The 25,554-nt window shown below is 38.0% G+C and overlaps 1 protein-coding gene across 4 annotated transcripts in view; it reads right to left on the minus strand.

The window, feature by feature from the left end:
• Positions 1-25,554, minus strand: part of Magi2 (membrane associated guanylate kinase, WW and PDZ domain containing 2) — a 1,319,799-nt gene that overhangs the window by 76,385 nt on the left and 1,217,860 nt on the right. For all 4 annotated transcript variants that reach the window (XM_069996345.1, XM_069996344.1, XM_069996347.1 and 1 more), the window contains 2 exons: positions 21,140-21,359; positions 19,727-19,870 (listed from right to left, as the gene is read on the minus strand). In XM_069996345.1, coding sequence (XP_069852446.1) covers positions 19,727-19,870; positions 21,140-21,359 — 364 coding nt within the window. The remainder of the gene's footprint in view (positions 1-19,726; positions 19,871-21,139; positions 21,360-25,554) is intronic.

Consider the following 25,554-nt stretch of genomic DNA (forward strand, 5'->3'; position numbering starts at 1 on the left):
CCTAAGTGAACTAAGCCATAAACGGAAAGAGAAATATTGTATGAAGTATGTGGAATTTAAAAAGTTAGGACTCAGAAAAACAGAGTAAAATACTGAGGAGTAGGGAAGTGTCAGTCAAAGATATGGCCTTTCCATTATAACATGAGTAAGTTCAGAGGTCTAATGTATGGCATGGTAACTATAATTAAAATGAATTGTTCACTTGAAATTTGATAAAACCAGAGTCCTTAAATGTTTTCAACTCTTACATGGAGGTGACTTTCCCCAACATAGTCCTCTGTGTTAGGTAGGACTCATAATTTTACAAGACCTGTATGTAACCAAAGCATCACAGGATCTCCCAAAGGGCCATTCATTTTCAGAAAATAAGGAAATGACCAGACTTACTAACAGACACTGTGACTTCTTTCCCCTTTCCATCAATCGTGGAAAGTCTTTACAAATGAACTTCTGATAGCAAAGGCTCATGGATAATACAAAAGTAGAGTTGCTTTGTTTGAAGCAGGAGAGTAGGAACGGGAGGTGCCCAGGTTCCTGCTAAGTTCCCTACGAGGTTACTATCCTGCTTCCATCCATGCTCTCGGAATTCTCTGGGGTCCTGAAAATTATTTGTAATCTTTCCCACATGTGAATGAGCATGTGGGGAAGAGGGCTATGTCTTCCGTCCTATTCTAGGATACTCTGCTATCAGAAATTTATCTCCCTTTTTTTTTTTTTCTTCTGATATTCACCTGTTGAAGGCCCATCCAGACCTCACACGAATCTTACTTCCTCTAAGGACTCTTGCCAGGACACAATTTTTCAACCTATTGCTGACAGTCAGTGCTTCTATTACAGCTACAAGAATTGCATGCTGCAGGTATTCTGAAACAATTCCAATTTCTGAGAGTAGATCCTAATACACTCTTGGACTCATTCACTTGTCAGATTATATTTCAATTATTGGTTTTGGAAAAACTGGCTATGATAATCATGGCTATTATGGCAATCATCTCTGATTTTATGTTTTGCAGCTATACAGACACCATGTGGTATGTATTTCCAAAGAGTAGGGATTGAATCCTTCATTATAATCAGTCTTCATTTCTGTATCTCCCTTTTTCATCGTCATTATCCTTCATTAAAAGATGGCCTAGAGTATGCAAGGCAGTGTTACACACTTGTATTAATTACCACATTTAATTGTAAAAACTGCAAGATGGCTACGCTGTGAGCTCACTTTTGTGAGGACAACATTGAGGTTACCCCATTTGTAAGTGACTAAGCTGGAATTTGCTCCACTCCAGGCACTTTGCCACCCACAATGCTTTGCAGTGTTTCTCTGCATAGTCTAGAAATGTTTATTCTAGTAAGTAATGAATAAATACATGTTCAATTGCTTAGAGTTGAAAGCATGAAAAATATACATGAGTATGCCTAGGTTGTGAGTTGAAATGTTTCTTTTTATGCTTGCATGATTCTGAAAAGAATCTTTATATTTACATTAGTACCATCTTATCTCAAACTGGGAGTTGAAGTGCAAAGTGAATCCATTAGAATTTTCATGTTGCTGGCAGTCTACAGGGAAGGGAACTGATGATTGAAACTATATCTGGTATTTCTCTATGACTTGCAGTGTTTGAGCCATACTGGATATTGTAGGAATACAGCCTGGGATTAATTCTCCTTTGTTGAGGTCCATTTCTGGCTTTCTATAACACTCTAGAGAGTTGCAGTATTAGGCTATTATGGATCAATACCAAATAATTGGCTAGTTATTACCAATGCTTTCGGACATTTAGGAGTCTTGCTCCCTGATTACAAATGCATAGAATTGAGTAGAGGAGTAGTTTATAGGAATCTATCTCTAGAGGACAAAATGAGGAAAGGAAATGTTCACAAGATAGAGAAAGAAACCCTTGTCCTTCTTGCTACTGTGCCAAATTCCTAGTGTTGTCAGAATGGAAAAACAATCCAGAAAGTTTTCTGGCATTAGTTTGTAAATTTGAAATTGTTCAGTCTTCAGGACCCATAACTATAAATATACATGTGAGAAGACGTGCACCAGGAATTAGAAGCATGTCACCTATACCAATGTTTTTAATAGTTAAGTTTTGGAAACCACCCACAATTGGAAAATAAATGAATGGGTAGTTAAATTAATACAAATAGGAAACTAGAGTAGTAAAAAGTGGGTAAATTTACAGTAAAACAAACTCATTGCATTGAATTTCACAATATTAAGTTGAAGTAGTAAGAAAGTATAAAAAACAAAACCAAAATCATGTCCGTGAAGTTCAGTTATTAAGTGGTATGGCTGGCTACATATAATCATCTGTAAAGAAGAGCAAAAGAATGACAGGCAGAATTCGGAAGAGGAGTTACATGGGACGTGGGGTGGGAAGAAGCTTCACTCTATTTTCTGAGGTGGTTAGTGCTTGCACAGGTACCTAATTAATCATGGTAATGTGTGTGCATGCACACACATATTATATATATATATTCATACACTGTAATTTCTGTGTTCAATATATATTGAAATTGTTTTTTCCACAATGATGCAACCACAAAATTATTTACTGGAGTTCTAAGGAGAGAAATCTGAATCAGAATGGGGATAAGAGGGGAGGTGAGAATCAGGAATTGAAGAAGGGTTCATGGTGAAGTGAGAACTGGTCATTGAAAGAGTGGCCCTTGTTAGTGGATAAAAAGTTGAAATACAGAATGTTCTGCACATAAAGAGCAGGACCAGGTAGAGCAGGGAAGTGTGAAATGGCCCTATGCGTCATGGAAAATGGCTGGAGTCTAAAGTGAGCCATGGAAGGATGGAACTGCTGTGGACAATTCTGCGTCAAAGGCAGGTTGTTGTAGACTTGAGGAATCAAGTGACTTGATTATACCTGTGATTTGGGAATACCATTTTGGTAACTATGAAACATGTATGGGAGAAATAAGGAGCAGATGGGATCTATTTGCCTATGGAATAACTCAGGGTAACAATGATGTGGTAATAGAACAAAGAAGAAAATGCATAATTTGGGATCTAACTTACATTTCCTAAATGTATGTGTCCATTTCCAGAAAGATCTAGACTGAAGCAAGGGGTGGTGGCTTCCTTCGGTCCAATCCATGCTCAGGACTGAGCACATCCCTGAGTTAAGTGGTCAATTGTGGGTGCTGACTCAGCAGCTTGCTTCCATTCTTTTTGATATGAGGTAAATATCTTAGTTTACAATGGTCTTCTCATTCTCCAGCTACAAAATTGTATTTTAAAAGTGACCTCTGTTTCCCCCCACCCAATGGTATAACCCCTGTTTTCACTGTATTTGATGTCAGGGCCCTGCATCTTGTATATACACTTCTCTAATTTGGGGAGGGGAAGGGAAAAAAAAACAAAATGCTTAAATAGGGATACAGGTTGACCCCCAGGTTGATGTACAAGACACTGTAGAAAACCAACTTTACAACTTCAGCGGGGGAGGGGAGTAGTTTTGGAGGTGGGAGGGGAGGGAAGGGATGGTAGGGGAAAAACAAAGGATGTGGTAACAATGCTTGATAAGAAATGTACTCATTACCTTGCTCATGTAACTGTAACCTCTCTGTACAGCATTTTTACAAAAAAAACATACAAAAAAGAAAAAAAAGACCTCTGTCCAATACATACATACATATATACATATATGTATATATATATATATATACACACATACATATTATGTATTTTTTGCTTACATATGCCTTCACTGTCTGGACTGGAATTTTCTCAAGGTCTTAAATAGATGCAAAAAGTAATGTGAACAGGTATTGGGGGGGATGTTTACCTTCTGCAAGAACCCCTTGTATTGCAGACCTTATCCTAAGGACTGCTGCTATATTCATCCTTGTAGTAGATAATTACACAAAGATGTGAGATGGTATAACAACTGGAACAAGGGGCTGCTTTGGAATGGAAAATGAGTGCGTTGGGCATCCATCAGGTGTCTGGAAATCCAGGTTAGATACTTGGGAGCATTATCAATCCCCAGTCCCCAGTCAAGGAAACACAAGCCTGCCTTGGGTGCTGTGCTATGTCACATAGTACCAAGTAGAAGTGATGAATCACCAATATAGAGAATCACTTGTTCAAAAGCAAGTATCTGGTCAAGTTCAACCACCCATGCTCAGACCCAGGAATGCTTTTCATCCTGAAGAAGGATCAGCAATGATGACATCTCTGTGTCCAATACAGCAGGTGGCATGAAACAGCCACAGGAACAGGACATGGTCTAAATAAAGACCGAGGATGACAGTTAGGGAATGCTCCTGGACCATGCCATAAAAGAAGAGTTAATACGAGAGTCACATTGAAGAATAAAGTTCTGGGTCTCATCCATGGAAATCAGACAAGATTTCCAGGGGAATTTGAAAAAATAAATCAACCTCATGGGAACAGAGTAGAATGTGAGCAACCAGAGGCTGGGGTAATCAGGACAAGAGCGGAAGATGGAAGCTGCTAGTCCAAGGAAATAGAATTATACTTAAAGATCTACTGCAAATCAAGCCACTAGAGTTAATGACAACACATAGTCATTCTTTAAAGATCCCAGCAGAGTGGGTGTTAAGTGTTCTCACAACAAAATGACAGTATGTAATGCGTTTGTTCATTAGCTACATTAAAACAATGCACAACACATTTACTTCAAAATATCATGTTGTACATGACAAATACAAGATTAGCTGCCAGTTTGAATAAAGTTGTTTTTTTTTCCTAAAAGTACCCAGCTGTTGGGATCTTCTCAATTGCTAGATGCGTGAAGCAGATCTTGCATGAATCAGGATTCAGGGACATTTCCTGATAAAACCTGTGAAGATGATGCCGGTAAACTGAGTGACCAGTAGAAAAGAGCTAAATCTCTGGAGAGAGATGAAGTGACAAAGAATCTCAAAGGTGATGAATTCACATAAACACTGCTTTGAGAAAAGGAAGATGGGAGAAGTTTTTATTCATTCTCAGGGACAAAGGAACAATAGTGTCGTATAAAAGAGGAAGCAGTATCCACAAACCTTGGCACCATTGCTGAGGAAAGTCAAGTGTGTTTTTCAGATCAGAGCAATGGTTTATGTACTTTTTTTTTTCTTTTCTATAAGCACAAAAAAGAAAAGTAAAACAAAAATATATCCATGAATAATTAAAATACAGTGACTCTCCTCACTTCTAATTTATTCAATTTTTTTCTCTCTTTCGATGCCAAGATGCAATCCTAATGGTAACCCTTTGATTCCTTAACCAAACCTCTAACTAGCCCTCATGGGAAGCTGCTTTTGAAATAGTTTAAGGTTGGACATCCAATGGAAGAAGAAACAGAGCCGACAAATGGAGCCCTCCCTGCATGGGATAATGAGCTCTGAATAATTGACAATGGAGTATAACGCCAAGCGAGCTGTCTGCTCCCTGTAGCTCACTCTTCTAATCAACACACCATTCTCCCTCATTCCTGAAAGCAACTCCTGTAACTCATTTAACACACTATGTTCATAGGTCAGATTCTGCAAAGAAAAAAGGTAATGGATTTGATCTTTGTAAGAGGTTTTTCTTTTCCTTTTGTCATAAAAGACATGGAGCAGAGCCCAAATGATAAAGGAAAAAAAAATCTCTCATTTGCAGATGATCTGAGAGATGACTGGGTGATGGCTGAGAGCCAACTGGGCAACTGAAAGAACCATAAAAGTTAGACACAATACAGAGAAGCGAAGAAACATTGTGGGGAGGATCTTTGCAATGTAGAGCTCCCCAAATGATCTACCAGAGTCCACAAATTACTTTGATTCTCCAGTCACTCTGTTTTATTCCCCTTGTAAATACCTGTTATCTCTCTTCTCCTATGCTTTCGATTTCATCCACCTCCTTAGCTCTTTTATCTGCATTGACCTGGTGGGGCTTAGCGCTGCAGAGTTTACATCTTCTGCTAAGCCCTGGGTATTCCATCATCCCCACTGATTGGGTCTCCTGTGGACATTTTCCAATGGGCTCTAGCATACCTGTCTTGTAATCTTCATTCTGTCAGGCTTTGCATATCCTGTGCTTTTGAAGTCCTTTATCATTTCTAGCTTGACCTTATTTTGCTTTCTTTCTATTTTGACTTTGTCATCTATGTTTGGTGATAGGAAGTATGCAAAAGAGGAAAACAACTCATAGTTTGAGAGTAAAGATATTTTTAAAGGCATAACAGGGTTTTATACACACTATCTCAGCAATGCTGTGAAATCTGTAATAAGTAAATGTACCCAACAAAAGGGTAATGTATTCACCATAAGGCATTTCTAATTTTTTTTTTAAAGCTGACTAAGAGCAAGTAGAATTTCTACATATTTTCACATATTCAATTAGCAGCAGCAGTTCATGTTCTGGTTCATCAGGAGTCTTGTGGCCTTGCACTTAACATAGTTTATTAATGTCCAGAGCTGAGAAACAAACTTGCAACCTGCAGTATTTTCTCTCTCTCTCTCTCTCTCTCTCTGATTGTGTCTCTGTCTCTGTCTCTCTGCTTATCTCTCTTTGTCTGTGTGTGTGTGTGTGTGTGTGTGTGTGTGTGTGTGTGTGTGTGTGTGTGTGTGTGTGTGTGTGTGTGTGTGTGTGTGTGTGTGCTGGTCTCATGGTTTGAACTCAGGGCCTGGTCACTATTCCTGAACTTTTGTGCTCAAGGATACTGCTCTACCACTTGAGCTGCAGCTCCACATTTGGTGTTTTAGTCTCATGGACTTTCCTGCCCAGGCTGACTTCAATCTGTGATCTTCAGATCTTAGCTCCTTGAGTAGCTAGGCTACCAGTGCCGGCTAATATGCTATATTTTCAGGCTTCTGTCCATATATTTGCTGAGTGGTGACTATCTACTGAGTGCCTTCAATGTGCCTATCACTAGCAGTAGGCATGATGGGAGAACATGAAGCACTGTGCTTCAGGCTCTTGTGAAGCTTATACTCTGTAGTGACAAGTGTCGTACAGCAGCATCCACATTCCTGTGAGGTTAGTTCTGGGAAAAATGACATTGAGATGTGCCTGGAGCAGCAAGAGCCAAGGCAGGCCATGAGACCTGACTGTAGAGAGAAGCCTTCTCAGACAAAATATCTAGCTGGGATGGAAAGGACAAAAAGGGTGGATACGGGTGCAGAGGACAGAGAAGAGTATTTGTGGGAGTGGTTACAGTATGTGCAAAAGTGCTGTGGGCTGCAGGTAGCACAAGGACTTGGGAGAGGCAATCACACGCGGACTTATATTCCTATGTTTTTAAAGCCTCTTGACATATGTACTTCCTTGGAAAATGTTTTCTGTATCTCTGTGCTTAGAGTACAGAGTATTTTCAAAGAAGTATATGCTTTAGGAAGAAGGAGGGAGAATAAGAATTACAGGAAATTATTGTACACCACTCTTCCTAGAAAATACCATTCCCATTTTCCAGACAAGCAAAATTGATTCTTTGCTAAAGAACTCTCAGATAAGGACAAGCTGTCATTCCACCAATTGCTAGGGTTGTCTCCACTGGTCCTGCTAGTCAGGATACTTTCTTGAAATCTTCTCCACATTGTTGCAATGTGTGTGGGCCTCTGAAGCTGCCTACAGAAGCTCTGTTAATTGACTAAGGATACATAATATCCAGGAGCCCTCAAGAGAGTAATTTGTCCATGGTCAGATTCGACAGTGAAAGAGTAAGTCCAGTATTTGAATATCAGGTCTGTTTGGCCTTCTTCTTCCCACTAATTCATACTTTCCTATAAACGAAGAAGAAACTGTGGATAAGGAAAGGTGAAGGGGTGGTTAATAAGTCATTAAGATAGGCAAGATATTTCCCCTAGGCAAGTCTTCAGGGCAAGGAAGAAACTGAATGAGTTTTAGAGAGCCGGTCAGTGAAAATACCTTAGATTAGCTGACTGAGAGCAATGAAAATGGAAGTTCTTTAATGCACATAGATGACCCGAGGCTTCAAACTGAGTCAGACCCTTGAAAGGGTGTCTAGCACTGTTTCTACCTAACTTTCTCTTACTAAGAAATTCTGTGTGTGAATGTTTGTTGTTGAGAAGCTTTCACTGATTTGTTTCTCTCACATGAGGAACTTCCTGCCATTTGGGTAGACTTAAACTCACTTTCAGGCAGACTCTAGCTAAGCAAGACTTCATATTTATTGCCCAGACAAACAACCTGATCTTGGGGAAGGTAAAGTAGAATTTCTCTGGCCAGTTATTAGGAATTTGCATGCTTGTTAAAAGTATCCCCTCCTAGAGACGACACTTCTTAGATCCAGCAGGACAAATGCTAGTGATTCAGGCCAAAAAATAGGTTTCCTAGGTGTGAAAACTAATACTAAACAGATTGATGAAGCATAGGATCCAAGCCTGAACAATGTTTTCTTTTTTTTTTCCAGCCTGCACATTTGTGAGGCATATCAAACATTTTGCCATTAGTCTCTCATGAAAGCAGTTCTTAAAGCAGTTTCGATTGGCTGTGCAGTCAAGATTGCTTCACTTCTTCCTCCCAAAGCCTCACCATCTCCCCCTTGCTCTAGCATTCTTTTATAGCAAATGATAAAAGGAGGGAAATGTTACCTTTACTTGATATGTAGACTTTGTCTGTTTGGCCTGTATAATGATGTCTAGTTAAAAAAATTAAATTAGGCTGGGAAGGTGGCTCAGTGGTAGAGTGCTTGCCTTGCATGCCTGAGGCCCTGGGTTCGATTCCTCAGCACCACATAAGCAGAAAAGAAAAGCCGGAAGTGGCGCTGTGGCTCAAGTGGTAGAGTGCTAGCCTTGAACTAGTACTTGAGGGACAGCGCCCAGGCCCAGAGTTTAGGCCCACGACCGGACCCCCCTCAAAAAAATTAAATTAAAGCCTAGTTATTATTATTATTATTATTTTATAGGAAACAGGTTTTTTCTTTGAAGGAGTTGATTTTTAAAGCAGAATGATAATGCTGTACATTTAGTTTTTAGATATTTGTTTTTACCTCTAGAATATTGTCCTATGTAATTGTTGCTTCCAGGAATTTTCTTTTTTTATATGTTTTTATTGTAAAAATACTATACGGAGGGATTACAGTTACATGAGCAAGGTAATGAGTACATTTCCTATCAAGCATTGTTGCCTGTTCCTTTGTTTTCCCCTACCATCCCTTCCCTCCCCTCTCAGCTCCACAACTATATCCCCCCCACCCCCCCACCAGCCAAAGTTGTATAATTTGTTTTCAACATAGTGTCTTGTACATCTCATTGTCACACTGGGTCAACCTGTATCCCTATTTTAGCATTTTGTTTTTTCCCTTCCCCTCCCCAAATTAGAGAAGTGTATATACAAGATACAAGGCCTTGACATCAAATACAGTGAAACTAGGGGTTATACCATGGGGGAGGAGCATACAAAGAAACAAAAAAAAATCACATGGTACCTTATAAATACATTAGAAACAATAGCAAGAAAGAAAAAAATGTATAATGTACTATGCGATTTTTTTGTTTCTCTTGTATGTTCTTCCCCGGTGGTATGACCCCTGTTGTCACTGTATTTGATGTTGGTGCCCTGCATCTTGTATACACATTTTTCTAACTTGGGGAGGGTGAAGGGAAATAACAAAAAGCCTAGTTAATTCTTAAAAAATACGGACTTCTGGTTCCCTCTGAAAGCTCAGTGCCTTGGAAGGAGGGAGTGGAGACTCCCATGGGCCCACAATGGACCTAGGCTGAAAGGGAAAACATTTCCCTTACGAAGCCCTGCTCTGCCTCTGCTGGCATGTGGATTGGTGGCTGTCCTCTGTCCTTGCTGAGACTGTGGCTCATATAGTGCTGCCACCGTGCTAAATGGCTATCTGACAGGAGTGAGAAGACCATGCTGTTCTCTTCCTAGGCTCCAGCCTAGAAGAAAAACCTTGAGGTCCTCCATTGCTAGCTCCTTGTCCAGAGAGTTGTCACACAGGACTGTGGTGGTGGCAAGGACTCACCAGTGGCTTTATGGTCAGGAGGCCCACATGAGTGAGGGCTGCAGTGAGAGAGGAAAGAAAGGTAGCATCCTACAGAACAACTGCTATGGTCCACACAAGGCATCATTGGCTCCTACACAGACATCCTGCAAACCAACTCTAGGACTACAAGTAGTTTAAATTCCACTTTAATTTCTGCTTCTATCAAGGGGGTGGAATAGATACGCTGAACAACCCTACCACTGCTGAAGAAAGTGAAGACTCCTCTGATGCCCCAAAGTGAATAGAAGAATCCAGGAAAGCAAACACATATCAAAGATGCCTTTAACCCAAGGAACATCTGCTTATTCCTGGAAATCTTGTTTCCATTTTGATGATAGAGTAATAATTATACCAGATCAAGCTTAGGGACAAAGGCAAGGAATCTAGAGGAGAAACCTGCACAAACTGGAATCTCAAAGGATTATTCAAATTAGCTAGAGGTATAAAAGTTTAAAATGAGTAGGCTAGAAAAAGTGGGGCTAATTGAAAAGGGACAAAATGATAGAATTTGATTATTAACAAAGAAAATTAGTATAAATAGGCTAAAGAGACTTGATGAAATATACAGTGAAAATGTGAAATCCAGGGTCGTAGGCAAACATAGCAAATGTAAAGACACAGAAAGGTTGAACGCCAAAGGATAAGACATGTACCAGGGAAAACTGAACGTTCTTATATGAAGTGAAAGAGACTGAAAAGCAAAATGTTCTAGCAGGACATTACATAAAGATGCAATTCACCGGCAAAATATATATGCTAATATCAAATTACATGGTCTCAAAACGTAAGTAAAAACAGATAGTTCTTCAAAAAATTTAAAACCATTATCAGAGTGAATATATTTTAAGAACTTAGCTTAGTATTTAATAGGTTAATTAGATTAAAAAAATTAGAGAGCAGAATAGATCAATAGTTCAACAGCCAATTTTTGTTCGGTGAACGGAAATATACGACCTTCCCTAAAATTAAATTGCAGAATACATACTCCCTTCAAGTGCACATGATTTGTGTACAAAAAAGAGCAAATATATTAGGCCAACGATCAAATTTGAAAAATGGGAATAATAGATTATCTGAAGACAAAATTATGTTACAAATCAAGAATATGAAACTGCCAGCATATAACCATATACTCAGAAATAAAAACAGAAACACCTTTGGAAGAATCCACAAATCATAAAAGAATCACAGTGGAAATCAGAATATAATAAGAACTTACAACAACACACTGCACATCAAAACTGCAGCCAGTGACAATAGCAACAGAAAGGATTATTCATTCAACTTCTCACTTTGCAAGGTAGTGAAATGTGAATATCAAATCACTTAGAGATACTACAGCTACAGTACAGGACAATTTTACTTAAGCACATGTGTTTTTAAGCCCTAAGGGACAGAAAGGTAAATGGAATAATGCATAAAAAAGGATACATCATAAATAAGCAAGGTTTATCCTAGGAAACTGGGAATGATTTAACCTAAAATCCACCATGATGACCTAGTGTATTAATCAGCACATTAAAGAGAGAAAAATCATATGATCTTGCCTATGAATGTAGAAAAAGTGGATAAAATTCAACATTTATTCAAAATAAACTATCCTAGCTAACCAATAATAGAACTATTCTCAATCTGATAAAGGTTATGTATAAAAGCCCATTAAACATGTTTAATGGCAAAATGTTAAAAGTGTTTTACTTGAGATGAAGCATAAAACAAGACTGTCTGCTTTGATTACTTCTATTTAGTTTCATAGAGAAAGTCAAGCCAAAGGAATAAACGAGGAAAAAGAAAATAAAAAAGGAATCAAAAGAAAAAAAACACACCAAACTTTTTATTTTCAGGGAATGGTATTATGACATAGAACGAGTTCAGTAATTTTTCACAATTCAATTAATCAATATGCTAAGATCAATTGTATTTTCTTCTTATTTAATCCCAAACAGCTAAAACTGCATTTAGGAAAAGTACAGAGTTAAAGGAGTGGTATCAAGACAGTAATCAAGACAATGCGGAATTGATCAATGAAGGAACAGAGATCAATGGAACTAGCTCAGAGCTCAGAAATAGATTTATATAAGCACAGTCAACTGGTCTTTGACAAAGGAGCGAAGACAATATGATAGAGAAAAGAATTATTTTCAAATGCTGCAGAACTCTATATCCATATGCAAAACAGGCATCTAGACAAAGCCCAAACTTATACTCCTCATAAAAACTAATTCAAAATGTATACCAGACTTCAATGTAAAATGCATGTAAAAAGCATAGGAGAAAATCTGTGACCTTTGGTTTGGTAATGATTTATTAGATATAAAACTAAGAAACACAACACATGAAAGAATTGGTAAGCTGGACTTCACTAAAATTAAAATTTTCTGCTCTGCAAAAGAAATTGTTAAAAGAATAAGAAGACAAGTCACAGTCTGGGAATCTATTTGCAAAAGATACCTTAAAATGAGCTGTTACCCAAAATACACAAAGAACTCTTAAAAATTCAAGAAGAAAGCAACACAATCAAAAGAATTTAAAAATATCTCATGAAAGAAGATATACAGATGGAAAATTAGCATATGAAAAGATACTCTAGAGGCTGGGATGTAGCTCAGTGGAAGAACACTTACTTGCCTAGCATGCATGAGGCCCCCGTGTTCAATCCTCAGGACTTACTGGAACAAATTGGGATTGAAGAGAATGTAGAGGAAACTGATGAATGAGACAAAGAAGAAAAAACAAGAAAATATAAGTGGAATATGAAAATCTTTGGGACATTGTGAGAGACTTTCCCTATGCATTATGGATATGGAAGGAGCAGAGGTATATCATAGCGGCACAGATCATATTCTGAAGGCTGCGCATCAGTGGCTCACGCCTGTAATCCCTAGCTAATCAGGAGGCTGAGATCTGAGGATCATGATTCAAAGCCAGCACGGGCAAGAAAGTCCGTGAGACTCTTATCTCCATTAACCACTAGAAAACTGAAGTGGCACTGTGGCTCAAGCAGTAGAGCGCTTGCCTTGAGCTGAGAAGCACAGGGACAGCGCCCAAGCCCAGAGTTCAAGGCCCATGACTGACCAAAAAAAAAGAAAAAAAGAAAATATTTTGAAAAAGTTAGTGGAAGCTGGGCGCTGTTGAATCATGCTTGTAGTCTTAGTTGCTCAGGAGGCTGAATTCTAGAGGATTGCTGTTTGAGGCCAGCCCAGACAGCAAAGTCTGCTAGACTTCCTCTCCAAAATTACTAGCAAAAATCAGGTCTGCAGGCGTGGCACAGGTGGTAGAGCACTGGCTTAGCAAGCATGAGGTCCTGAGTTCAATCCCCACTAGTGCTCCTCGCCCCTCAAAAAAGAAAGGCAGGTAAAGGATGTTTCTGGAACACTAAATAGGAAAGATCAGAAAATATCCCTGAATACCTACCTATCTAAAATAATATATAGCATAAGGAAAAATTATGAAAGCTGAAAGACACAGTCATATTGAAAGATACACAGCAGATTTTCCAACACAGATTCTAAATGCAAGGAGGTATGGAATGATAAACTTCAAGCCCTGAAAGTGTGAACTTAGATTAATGTATCTGTCCAAGTTACCTCTTCATAATTGAGGGAGAAATAAAAAACTTTCCTTGATAAACAAAAAACCCCCCACTAAATTAACACTGTTGAAAATAATGAAAGAAATCCTATACACAGAAGAGGAAAAGAAACACAACAAAGAAATTAGAATAAAGAATAAATCCTTCTAGATGAGACCATAGGTAGACTTGCATCCAAGTCCAGGGTGGCTAGGATGTTAAAAATCTAATATTGATCTAATTAGTTATAAGATAAATGTGTCTAAACAGTAGAAGGAAAAGTGACAAGTTCAAAAGATGATGAAATCTTCTAACAGTAGCAACAAAAACATGGGCAAGAAGCAATTTTCCCCATTGTTCATGCAATGTGTTAGGTCATTCCAAAAATCACTGCAGGCTGATATTTGTGTGATAGGAGTTTGAAAAAGGAGGCAAATACTTTAAAACTGCAATAAAATAATGCTAAGCAGGCATATGCTAGTATTATAATGCTGTAGAGTGATATGAAGTCATAAATGTTTGCTTTTGTCATTGAAAATATATTGTATAGAGATGGGGAATATTTACACTTACATGGAACCAAGAGACAACTTTACTTATTATTTATTTAGTTAACTGGGGATAAAATTTAGGAGCTTGTAGATTCTAAACATGCACCATATACCATCAGCAAAGCCCCAGCTCTATTTCACCTTTTTCAAGAGTAAATCTGTCTCTTTTCAGCTTCTTTAAGTTCTTAAAGCTACTATATCTTTTATTTGAATGTCTTACATTTGGAGACAAATATTTATCTCTAAAGAATGAAATCATGTTATTTACAGAAAAATAGATGGAACTGTGGATCATCAATGTGAAATGAAATAAACCAGACTCAAAAAGACAAAGTGCATGTTTTCTCTCATATGTGGACTCTAGCTTTATATTTTTAAAGACACGAAACTAGAAGCAGAGACTACATGGGGAGACAGAGGGAAACAGCAAAAGTGGGAGGAGAGGATCAAAGAGAGCAAAGGTAGTGAAGATGATCACAGTATACTGTATACACATATGAAATGTAATGTCATAATGAGCCAGATGCCAGTATCTTACATCTGTACTCTTTGCTATTCAAAGGCTGAGCTCTGAGCACGGAGGTCTGAAGCAGGAAAGTCTGTAAGACCTATCTCCAATTACCACCAAAAACTTGGAAGTGAGCTGCTGCTTATGTGGTAGAGCACCAGCTTTGAGTAAAAGAGCTAAGGGACAGTGCCTAGGCCCTGAGTTCAAGCCCCAGTACTGGCACACGTGCATGTGTACACACACACACACACACACACACACACACACACACACACACACACATCACAATTAAATTCATATTGTACAATTAATACATGGTAAGAAAAATTGAAGCCATAAAAATACATAATTCTGTGTCTAAATTTCGTACCCTCCCTGATTCATTGAGTTTTCTGGTAGTTATTTTGTATATTTATTATTCTTTGCCTGTTTTTCTATTTAGTTTTGATTTCTAGTGAGAAAGTATTTCTAACAACTTCATACATGTGATTTATTCATAATTATGAAAATTTTATTCCTGTCAGCTCATCAGAATAGTTTACCAACAGATTGCTGGCTGGATATCAAACTCAGGGCCTGTGCATGCTAGGCAAGCACTCTGCCACTGAGCTAGATCCATATCCCAAGAAATATTTTCTAATAATTTGTTATAGTTTTAAATCTGAATGTCATTTCTGTTTTTTTAAAAAAATGGTATTAGCCTTCTTGAGTGCTGAAGAAAGGCAACCAGACATGACAATTATGTTTCTATTTCCCATTTCCGTTTATTTCTTCCTTTGCAAATTGTTTTGTTTTGTTTGTTCAACTTTTAACACATCAGTCCTAATTGGTACTGAAAGCTTTCCAGTAATTAAAATCAAAATTCGTTCTCATTTGTGCTTTGATAAATTATTTACTGTAAGTAGGATGCATGTAGTTTTCTTGGTTTATTCTAGCTGCACTATTCTACTCAAATTCGATTCCATTACTAATTTATTTTGCTCATTTGCCTTTTGGAATGGGTCTCACTATGTAGCCCATGCTGACTTTGAACTCATAACCTTCTTATTTTATCCCCCCAAGTACTGGGCTTATAGGTGTCCATCACCATATCAGGTTCTTTATCTTAATATCGAACTGTTTTTCCTCCCACAAACCAATACTTAATTTTTTTTGTTTTAATAAAAAAATCAATATTGCCTGCTGGTCTATTTTTCAAAATCTTCCAACAACTCTATAAGGTGATGTAATTTTTCTATTTTATTGGAAACTAAGGCTCATAAAGTGAAATGATGTTTCTTCTTTAATAGATCATATAGATCACCATTATTAATACTTTTCTCTTTTTGGTATATAATAGTTGTACAAAATAATGGGATTTGTTGTGAAAAATTATTTGCTTAATTACTTTCAAGTGTGTTCTTAGAATATTAAATAAGCATTTAATTGATTTAAAAAGGAGTTCATCATACCCCAAACTGTATTTGGCCTTTGGTTTGTAACTCTTTTTTTCAAAAGAGTCATTAGTGAGTTTTTCACAACTTTCTGATCATGGTATACTATAAGTATATTCTCAAATTTTGTGAGAACCTTTGTACTGTGTATCTTAGGTTACTTGGCTGATCTGACATTTTCTATCAAGTAGAAAGGCTTTGATTCAGATGAAAAATTGAGCAAATACACAATGCTCTTGGGAGGGAAAAACAACCATTTTGTAGGTATATTTACTAATCAGTTTGAAAGGCAAATCATCTAATTGGCTAAAAATATCTGAAAATAATTCTCACTGCTTTAGGTTCTCAGAAAGCCTAGAGTAAAATCAACCAGTAGGGACTGGCTTTGGGGATATGTGTATTCTCAGCCTTCATGTATTCCATGAAAACGCCTCTGGGTAGAAAGTTCATTCTTACTTTTATTGGCTACCACTTGGAGACCTAAGAACAAGTGTTAAACATGATCTCTACCACATACTCTCAGAATCCTTGAGGGAGAATAATATCCTTTCTTCCCTGTTGGCTATCTCCTCACATTCACTGTACCTGGGCCTTGCTGAATTCCTGTACTCTTTCTCTGTACTACTGTTTTCCTACAGCCATACTAACATAAAACACACAGGAAAATCTCGGGTTCAGAGGCTAAAATTAGATGCATAAGCAAAGTGATCAAAGTAGCATTGTTTCTATTCCTAACCACAGGGCATGGTAATGTATTCATTGTTATATGAAATGATTTTTCAGAGTCATTCAAGTTTTTTGGTTGTAATTCTGATTTTCCTGTACTGAATTTAATCTTAGACAGCCTGGTATCTGATCATTTCCTGGCTTTCTAATTCTGTTCCTAATCAGGGGAAAAAGTAGAAAAATAGGCAGTATCCCTTAAATGTGTTTGGTCATGAAATGTCTGCTTGTTTAGTTTGGCATAAAGGAAATAATGCACTGGGATTGAAGGTGAGGAAAACATTAACAAGGAGAATTGTGTCTGATATTTCAAAGGCCAGGAAAAGCTTAGTGCCAATTTCCCCTTTTTACTTTTTGAGCTAATTTTTGGGGATAGCTCATGAATATCTAGGAATATCATGAATATCTCAGACTCTCAGGAGTTCTAGAAATTTGCCAATCATAATATTATTGTAGTTGACAGTTGCCTTGCAAAGTCTTACCTGCACAGACATTTAAGTTTTATATGTATCTGCATACCAAAAGTATTAGATGGAACAATAAAATGATAACTGGTTACCCAACTAATTTTATTGTATATTTTCCAAATTAATAACCTAGATATTATACAACTTACACATCCATTTAAGGTAATAAACCCATGTCATACAAATACTGATCCATTCTAGTCCTTGCCGAACTGATTTAAATATATCTATGAATGATTAATTCATAATTGATAAGCATTAATGAAGATAGAAAGGATTAGCTTTAAATGATCAAATATGTACAAAAGCATAAAATAAGATCCAAATTGCTCATGTGTTGTGATCAAGTACAATTATCGAGCGTTAACTCTATAGATCCAGAGTACTGTCTACTTCTGACCGTAGATAATACAAACATTGTCAAACATCTACTGTGAAATGGCTTGTTCCTCTGACATGGAGTCTGATGCCCCAGTTAAGTTCTGCCATATGAATCCAGGAGTGACAGACACCCTCACACGCTGGAATATCAACCATGACCCATAAATAGCAGAAAACACCTTATTTCTCTTTGCTAAGTTCCCAGGCTTAATAAACAGAGATAAAAAGATCAACCAGTTATATCTGATTCTGGCCTCCAATATAGCTCATTTTCTTTGAGAAGTAAATGAAATCTATTATTGTAAAGCAAGGTAAACTAACCCATATTATCGAAAAATGGCCATAATAATTTCTTTTCAATAGCTTGTACATATAAGCAATAGATTGCTTCAGAAGATTGTAATGAAAATGATTAAACATTACCTATTTTAATAATCCCTGACTAGATGTAAAAATACCATCTAGGCAGAGGACACATCTTTATCACCTGCTAGATGGAGAAGCATCTTTCATAAAAACCGAGCACATGCTTAGAAAGTTCTAACTCTGTGTTTACCTGGATTTAAGGACATGAGGTACATAATTGGAACTGAATGGAAACTTCTTCAGATAAAGGTCTTGAGAAGACTAACAGAGCCTGAACCACATGTATCACATCTTCATCAGACTGGAGTGGCTACAGCTCCCTCTAACAGAAATTCTCCAGCTGCAGCTTGCATCATTCACATCAAGGACTTCTTAAAATATAGCCTGTTTTATTCTGGGTGCTGGTTGTTCATGCCTGTTATCCTAGCTACTCAGGCGGTTGAGATCTAAGGATTGAGGTTTGAGGTTAGAAGCCATCTGGGGGTCCGGTCGTGGGGCCTGAACTCTGGGCCTGGGCGCTGTCCCTCAGCTCTTCAGCTCAAGGCGAGCGCTCTACCACTTGAGCCACAGCACCACTTCCGGCTTTTTTCTTTTTTTGCTTATGTGGTGCTCGAGCATGCAAGGCAAGCGCTCTACCACTGAGCCACCTTCCCAGCCCGCCCATGAGATTCTTATCTCCAATTGATCTGCAAAATGCTGGAAGCAGAGCTGTGGCTCAAGTGGTAGAGCACCAACCTTCAACAAAAAGAAAAAAATCTTAAGGGACAGCATGTAGGCCCTGAATTCAAGCTGCAATATTGGCACAAATATATGAATGCGTGGGCACTCACACGTGTGTGTGTGTGTGTGTGTGTGTGTGTGTGTGTGTATCTCTATCTCTATCTCTATATCTTACTCAGTAACAATTAATTGCTGAGTGTCTCAAGTTCCAAAATCAAAGCCAGAGCTATTCCTTATTAATTTTAAGAGCATGGAGGGCAAAAATGAATTCTAAATTTTATTTACAATAACAACTGGTTTTTATTATGTACTTATGGGGAGAGAGAGACAGAGACAGAGAAAGAAAAGGAGGAGAAGGAGAGGGAGAGAAAGAGATTGCCTAATGTTCTGTGTTCTAAATGTTCACATTGTCTAGTCTTGTATCTTGTATCTTTGGTGAAGAATCAGTCATCTCATCAATCACTTGCCTCAAAGCAATTATTCTACTAAAATCAACCCTCAATTTGCATTCTAGTTGGGAAATATCTCAGTATTATTTTTATGGACAACTGACAATTCCCCTTCCTTTACTGTGTCTATCTGTGCAAATCAAAGCCAAAAGACAAGTCAATACCAAGAGAATATTTCTAAAGAAACACAAGACCATTTGATTAATAAACACAGAGGAATAATGTAAAATAAAAGACAAATTCCAGAAGATTCAACTTAAATGAAAATGGCATCACTTAATCATAGAAAGATTATGGAGCAGTGCTACCATTTTGAGTTATTTCTTGCATTTCCTTCCTCTGCTCATTTTCTTTTTTGCTCTTTAGACAAAGTAACAATCTTTTGAGGCTCATCAGTTAGAAGGTTGTAAACAAAAAATGAAAAGCATCATAATTCTCAGAGTGGTAAAATCTTTGAGAAAAAGTATCATGAAATGGAGAAAGATAAAGCAGGATTCAAGTCTGCTTGCTTGATAGAACACATTTAGCGCCTTTTTGAAACCACAGTGGGTTTTTCATTCACAATTAAGGAGCTTTATAAAGACACTACTCTTACCCTCATCCTTCCATTCCTTATTGCTGGTCCATCCTCTGCCAATCTCAACACATACAAATCCATTTTGTATTCTCTTCCTCCACGGATGCTGAATCCAAATCCTTTGGCTCCTTTCTCCATGTCCACAGTGAAGTAATCAAAATCCTTTGGGTTTCAGAAAAATGGAATAAACAACTGATTAGTGTTGGAGAAGCTTCTATGGTCATTTTCTCTATTCTCTGTCCCTCTTCTAGTTAATGTTCCAAGTGACACGGTGTTGTAAGAAGCAATCTGAACTCACAAATAATGAAAATACAAGGAACTGTTTCAAAGGTTTGAGCAGATCAGAGCAGTTAAATGTGGTCATTAATAGTATCACTATATACTTCATGCTGATCTTCCGTGGCTTACTTAATACATGGAATTAGTACATATAAGCCCAAATGACATCATTTGATTTTCCTTACTACTGTGAACACCATAAATAGGTCAGTTTTGTGTGTGTGTGTGTGTGTGTGTGTGTGTGTGTGTGTGTGTGTGTGTTAATTATAGAGTTACATAAAGTGAAATTTAATGGGGTCTGTTTCTATCTCTCCATTGCATAGAATACTGAATATCAAATTAGATTGCACAAAATCAGTTTCTCTTTTCCTAAATGTCAATTCCAGATTTTCTGACCTTCATTGTTGTTAAACTCTTCTAGAGTAAAGGTGATCTTCAATTCCTAAGAGAACATAACACTATCTGAAAGTGAAGTTGAACTTATTTTTTAATCTTATTATATGGCTTGCCAGGTAGTGAATATTTACTAGGTACTCAGCTCTGGTCTAGACACCCTTCACAAATGTTGAATCCTTAGCCTGGCATCTTTTTAGGAACTAGCAGCCCAGAGAGGCTAAGGAAGTTCTCATGGGGTACATTTAACATCAACAAATAGTTACAACAGCTGCACGCTTGATTGTATATACAGGAACCTGGTGGTAGTTGCAGAAGTTATAGTTTAGACAATAAAGCCCAGCCTGGCCTGACCCTTCTCAAAGAAGCTCAGCCTTTGCCACAGAATAGGATTTAGTAAATCATTATGGACCTAAAATACCTCCGTTTCTGGCAAATGTGAATGCAGTAGCTGAATTCTGAGAATTCAGATACTAGCTTAAAAAACCTCAGAAAGTAGCATACTCATTCATATCAGCAGGTTACTACCCACACACTACTGATGGATTGGTGGATGGATGGATCGTCCTGCTTTGTTCTGAAATGGATTTATTTCTCCAATGCATTTGGGGATGCAGGTGTTACTGTAATAACTTCAGAACAGGGAACAGGGATTTGGCTCACTATCCCAGAAGGGTGTTTTCCCTCTGTCCCTTCCTATTTCATTCCTTGGCCGTTGGGAAGTCTTGGTGGAGCTGCCATTGTCTACAGCTGAGGTACCTGCGGCTGCCTGTAGTCTGACAGAGGGTACTGCCTGGTGTCAGGGGAGTGTTGCCTGTAGTCCAGCAGAGGAGGTTGCCTGTAGTCCAATGGTGGGGGCTGCTGGTAGTCCCCGCCTGGGGGTTGCCTGTAGTCCAGTGGAGGCTGCCTGTAGTCTGTGAACGGAGGCTGTCGGATGTCTGGTTTCACATCTTGCCTTGCTTTTACTTCTGACCTGTAACTAATAAATTGAAAGGGGATTTGCTTCGCTATCCCAGAATTGTTAGGAGATGAGAATGATTGCATGAGCCCAGCCCAGCCATCAAAACTTGTGGTAGCCACTGCTTCTAGGAGTCTGCTTGTATATTTAGGGCTTTGAGAAGATCGAATAAATATCATTTTACCTTGAAGACCAGATAATTTCTTTATTGGCTTTTAGTCTCACGGATACTTATTAGTATTGCATATTTGAAAAATATGACTACCTTGAACAATTACCATTAGGATAATCCAATATTTGGTGAGGACAAACAGGAAGTGCTGGAGTATGGATGTGTTTCTTTGGGGTTCTTAGAAGGGAGTTGGTAATGGAGTTGTTTCAACCAATCCTGCGAGCAGGTACCATTTGTTACTTAACCTTGCAGAGGGGACTCATTTCTTTTGTGAGTTGCATAATTCAAGCTTGGCTTTCTTCCTCAGCAGTCCACTCACCTACTGAGAGTGTACATGCTGAGAAGAGAATTATTTAAAATATGCTTTGAACAAGATGTTTAACTATGTAAATGCATGCATGAAACAAAAGGAAGCGAACTGTTGGCATCTGTCCATGTGTGCTGGTTCCTTTCTAGAAATGGCTTGCTTGGTGGTTTTGATGTCATGCTGTTTTAACTTATAGCCCAGGTACTTTATTTTTTATGATCTGTGTGGTATTGGTATGAAATATCCATTATGTGCTTCGTTTCCAACCAGATGTGTCACAAGGTAAAGGAAAAAAGGGTGAAATGAAGACTCTCCCCAAAGATTACACAAGTGATTAGAAATAGGACAGTAGAAACTTGTGACAGCTGTCATCCAGCCCACCAAATACTTCATGCTACACCAGAGTCACATGCCAGGATTTCCAGCGGAACTGAGCACTCATTAACAAGGAAAACACAGTATGTTTTAATGAGGATTTCTAACTTTTAAGAGAGTAGTTCACTGATTAAGGAAAAATTTAGGTTGCTCTGAGTATTTGAAAAAATTTAAGGAAAATGAAGGCTTATTTGAGAAAAAGAAAACAGGATTTATAAAGGTCTTTTGTTAATGAAAGGACAAAAAATTAGATCTTTGTAGCTATTAGTTCTATCAGCAGACTTAGAAGTAATAAAACTTGTTAGTGGTAAATCCTAGTAAATTTTTATAGTATGAAAAAAGATCCAGAATTAATGCAGTCCAGGTAAAATTCTGCATCTTCTGGGACCTTAAGGAGATTTTTCCTACCTCAAACATCTAGGCTACAAGGTCTGTGAGAAAAATAACATTTCTAATGTTCTTCTATTGACTTTGCTATTTTAAATTGCAGTCAAATAATGATTGCCCTCATTAGAGAAGATGAATTTTACTATTATATTTCATTTGGGAATATGCTCCAATGTGACTCTTGTTTGTTTTCAACAAATACTATTCTGTGAATAGTATTTCATACCTTTTCATTTTAAAGTTCATTCGCATTTTGTGAACGTACACACAAAAATGTCAGGGGAGAGGGAAATAGACATAGAAATAGAAACAGTTGTGCAGGGAGCCATGGGAATTTACTCTAGGAGTAAATAAGATAGGATAAAATATGACTTATTCTAATTCCCAAAATAGAAATCTGTGGGCAAATTGTTCTTGCTCTAACATGGGAATTGGCTCATTCCAACATGTAGGTGGGTCCCCTTGTACAAAAAACACTTGTTATATGGGCCGAAATAGAGCCATCTCTAGCTCAATCTAGAAAAAGGCAAAGAATTTTCCTCAGCACCTTGACATCTTTCAATGCAATTATGAAAACATTTATGATATCTGTGGAAAAAAGAATCTCTTTATTTTATATATTTGAGCCACCACTAACCTTCAAAGACTTAAACCCGAATGAAGCCCAAATGCAGACCTGTTAAAAAGGTCTAAGGACTGAAGTAGCATTGACCAGGTGTTAATATTATTGATGAAAAATAAGATGAGCACTATAGGCAAATACAATGATAATTTATACACATTTGGATCAGGTTAAACCCAGAGTTAAGAAGTATTTGATTTTGTAGTCAGGAAAAGCAGCTTTCCAATGTGTACTGCTACTGTGATGGGGGCTAAAGTGCCTCCATTTTGAGCTAGTAGTCAGAGTGCCTTACTCCACTGTGCAGCCCATAGAACCATGAGACTCAGACTCCATCCTTCATTCCATCCAACCTTTCCTGGAGGAACAGTGGGCAGTGGTGGATGAATAAGGATAGACTAGCCGAAGAGCACACTGAGGAAAGATAAGACTAGTCATCTAAGGATGGGATTACCCACCAAAGACTAGAAGCAAGTCCCACATCCAGTGTGTCCAACCCTGGAAAGAGAAGACTATGGTGGAAAGACTAATCTAGAATGGCAAAGCCAAGGACTGCTAGGATTAAGTCTTTCCTCTTGAGTCTAAGTTGGATCCTGGGGAAAGTTAGAGCAATCTATTGAGATAGCAAATAGTGAAAGCAAACACATCTAGGAGCTAATTACTAAAGTGCCCAGGTCTTCATTTTCTATGGTCTTCTTTGTCATTTGTCAAGTTCTTACCTCTGCATCATTTGCTGTTTGGGGCTTTTCTCATCTCTACAATATATTAGAAAGGTAAGTAGCTTATAGCAAATGACATTTGCTTTCCATGATAGCACATGGGAAATATTACAGTAGAACAGACTTTACAGAAATCTTACATGGGCTACAGGGAAAAGTTTTGCAACAACGCGAATAAGGAACCCATCGAGATCTGGGAATAAAAAACAATCTCCTTCCAATCTTATCAACATGGGAGACTGGACATGGGAAGCATCTGTTCAGAGACCCATGGAATCCTGGGTAAGGCTGGTGAGCAGATCTGTGTAACCACATGGTGTATGTGCTTCTGGTAAATTACATGGTGACACCTTTTCTTTTTCTTTAATCATTCAACTCAACCCAGGCTGTCTGTTACACACCACTCACAATAAGAAGCAGTGCCATTTTTGTTTGACACTCCCTTTTCTAGAGATTTAAAGTGACTTGTTCATATTAGTTCATATGCTTGTATGTGTGGAATGGAAGTCAGATTGTGGGTAGGAGGATGTACGGTTACCATGCAACCTAAAAGTGTAAGTACACAAGAATGCTAAGGAATCCTTGCATATTTCCTTCTTCTACGCTGCAATAACTAGTCTATGTCTGGGACATGCAGAAAAGGTCAAAGGCTATGTATATTATGACAAGATAAGATGATGTTAAGTGAAATGAACACCAAGATAGGGATACAAGTGGTTTTATCTTTCTTGCTATTGTTTCTAACAAATTTATAATATATCATGTGATTTTTTTGTTGCTTTGTATGTTCCTCCCCCATAGTTTAACCCTCATTTTCACTGCATTTGATGTTGGTGCCAGGCATCTTGTATATACACTTCTCTAATTTAGGGAGGGGAAGGGAAAAAACAAAATGTTTAAATAGGGATACAGGTTGACCCATTGTAACAATGAGATGTACAAGACACTATGGTAAAAAACAAACTTTACCATTTAGGTGGGGGCGGTGGGATGGGGGGGAGTGTAGTTGTGGAGGTGAGGAGGGAAGGGATGGTAGGGGAAAAATAAAGGAGGAGGCAACAATGCTTGATAGGAAATGTACTCAATACCTTGCTCATGTAACTGTAACCTCTCTGTATAGTATTTTTACAATAAAAACTTATTTTAAAAAAGCAATATGCAATGATTTCAGCTGTCATCTTAAAACCCTACAGATTTCTACCACAGTAGGATAAAGATCAGACCCTTTAGCATACTTATAAGGACCTTTACAGTGGGCCTGCTGCCCTCACTTGCTTCATCTCAAACCATGTCCCGTCCCTCATCCTCTTTCAATCACCATGACCTTGACCTTTGTTTATGACCTTACTGCTTTATTTTATTCACACTTGCAATGGTCCCTCTAGTTAGGCCTTTGTAAGTATTCTTCAGTTGGACTCTCCTGAGTGTGCTCTTCATCTAGTAACCCTACCTATCTTCACTTTCTCATTTTTGTTCTCTAGGACAATTTCTCTTATTGTGAAGAACACAATCTAGCTGTATTTCCTAATAAAAGCTCTCTCTCTCTCTCACACACACACACATACACATATACATATACATCTCAAAATTACATAAAATGACAGTATATTCTACTATATGAAAATCTCTCTCCCTGC

Source organism: Dipodomys merriami, unplaced genomic scaffold (assembly GCF_024711535.1).
Source record: "Dipodomys merriami isolate MVZ:Mamm:240054 unplaced genomic scaffold, mDipMer1.0.p SCAF_5, whole genome shotgun sequence".
In the NCBI taxonomy this organism is placed as follows: domain Eukaryota; kingdom Metazoa; phylum Chordata; class Mammalia; order Rodentia; family Heteromyidae; genus Dipodomys; species Dipodomys merriami.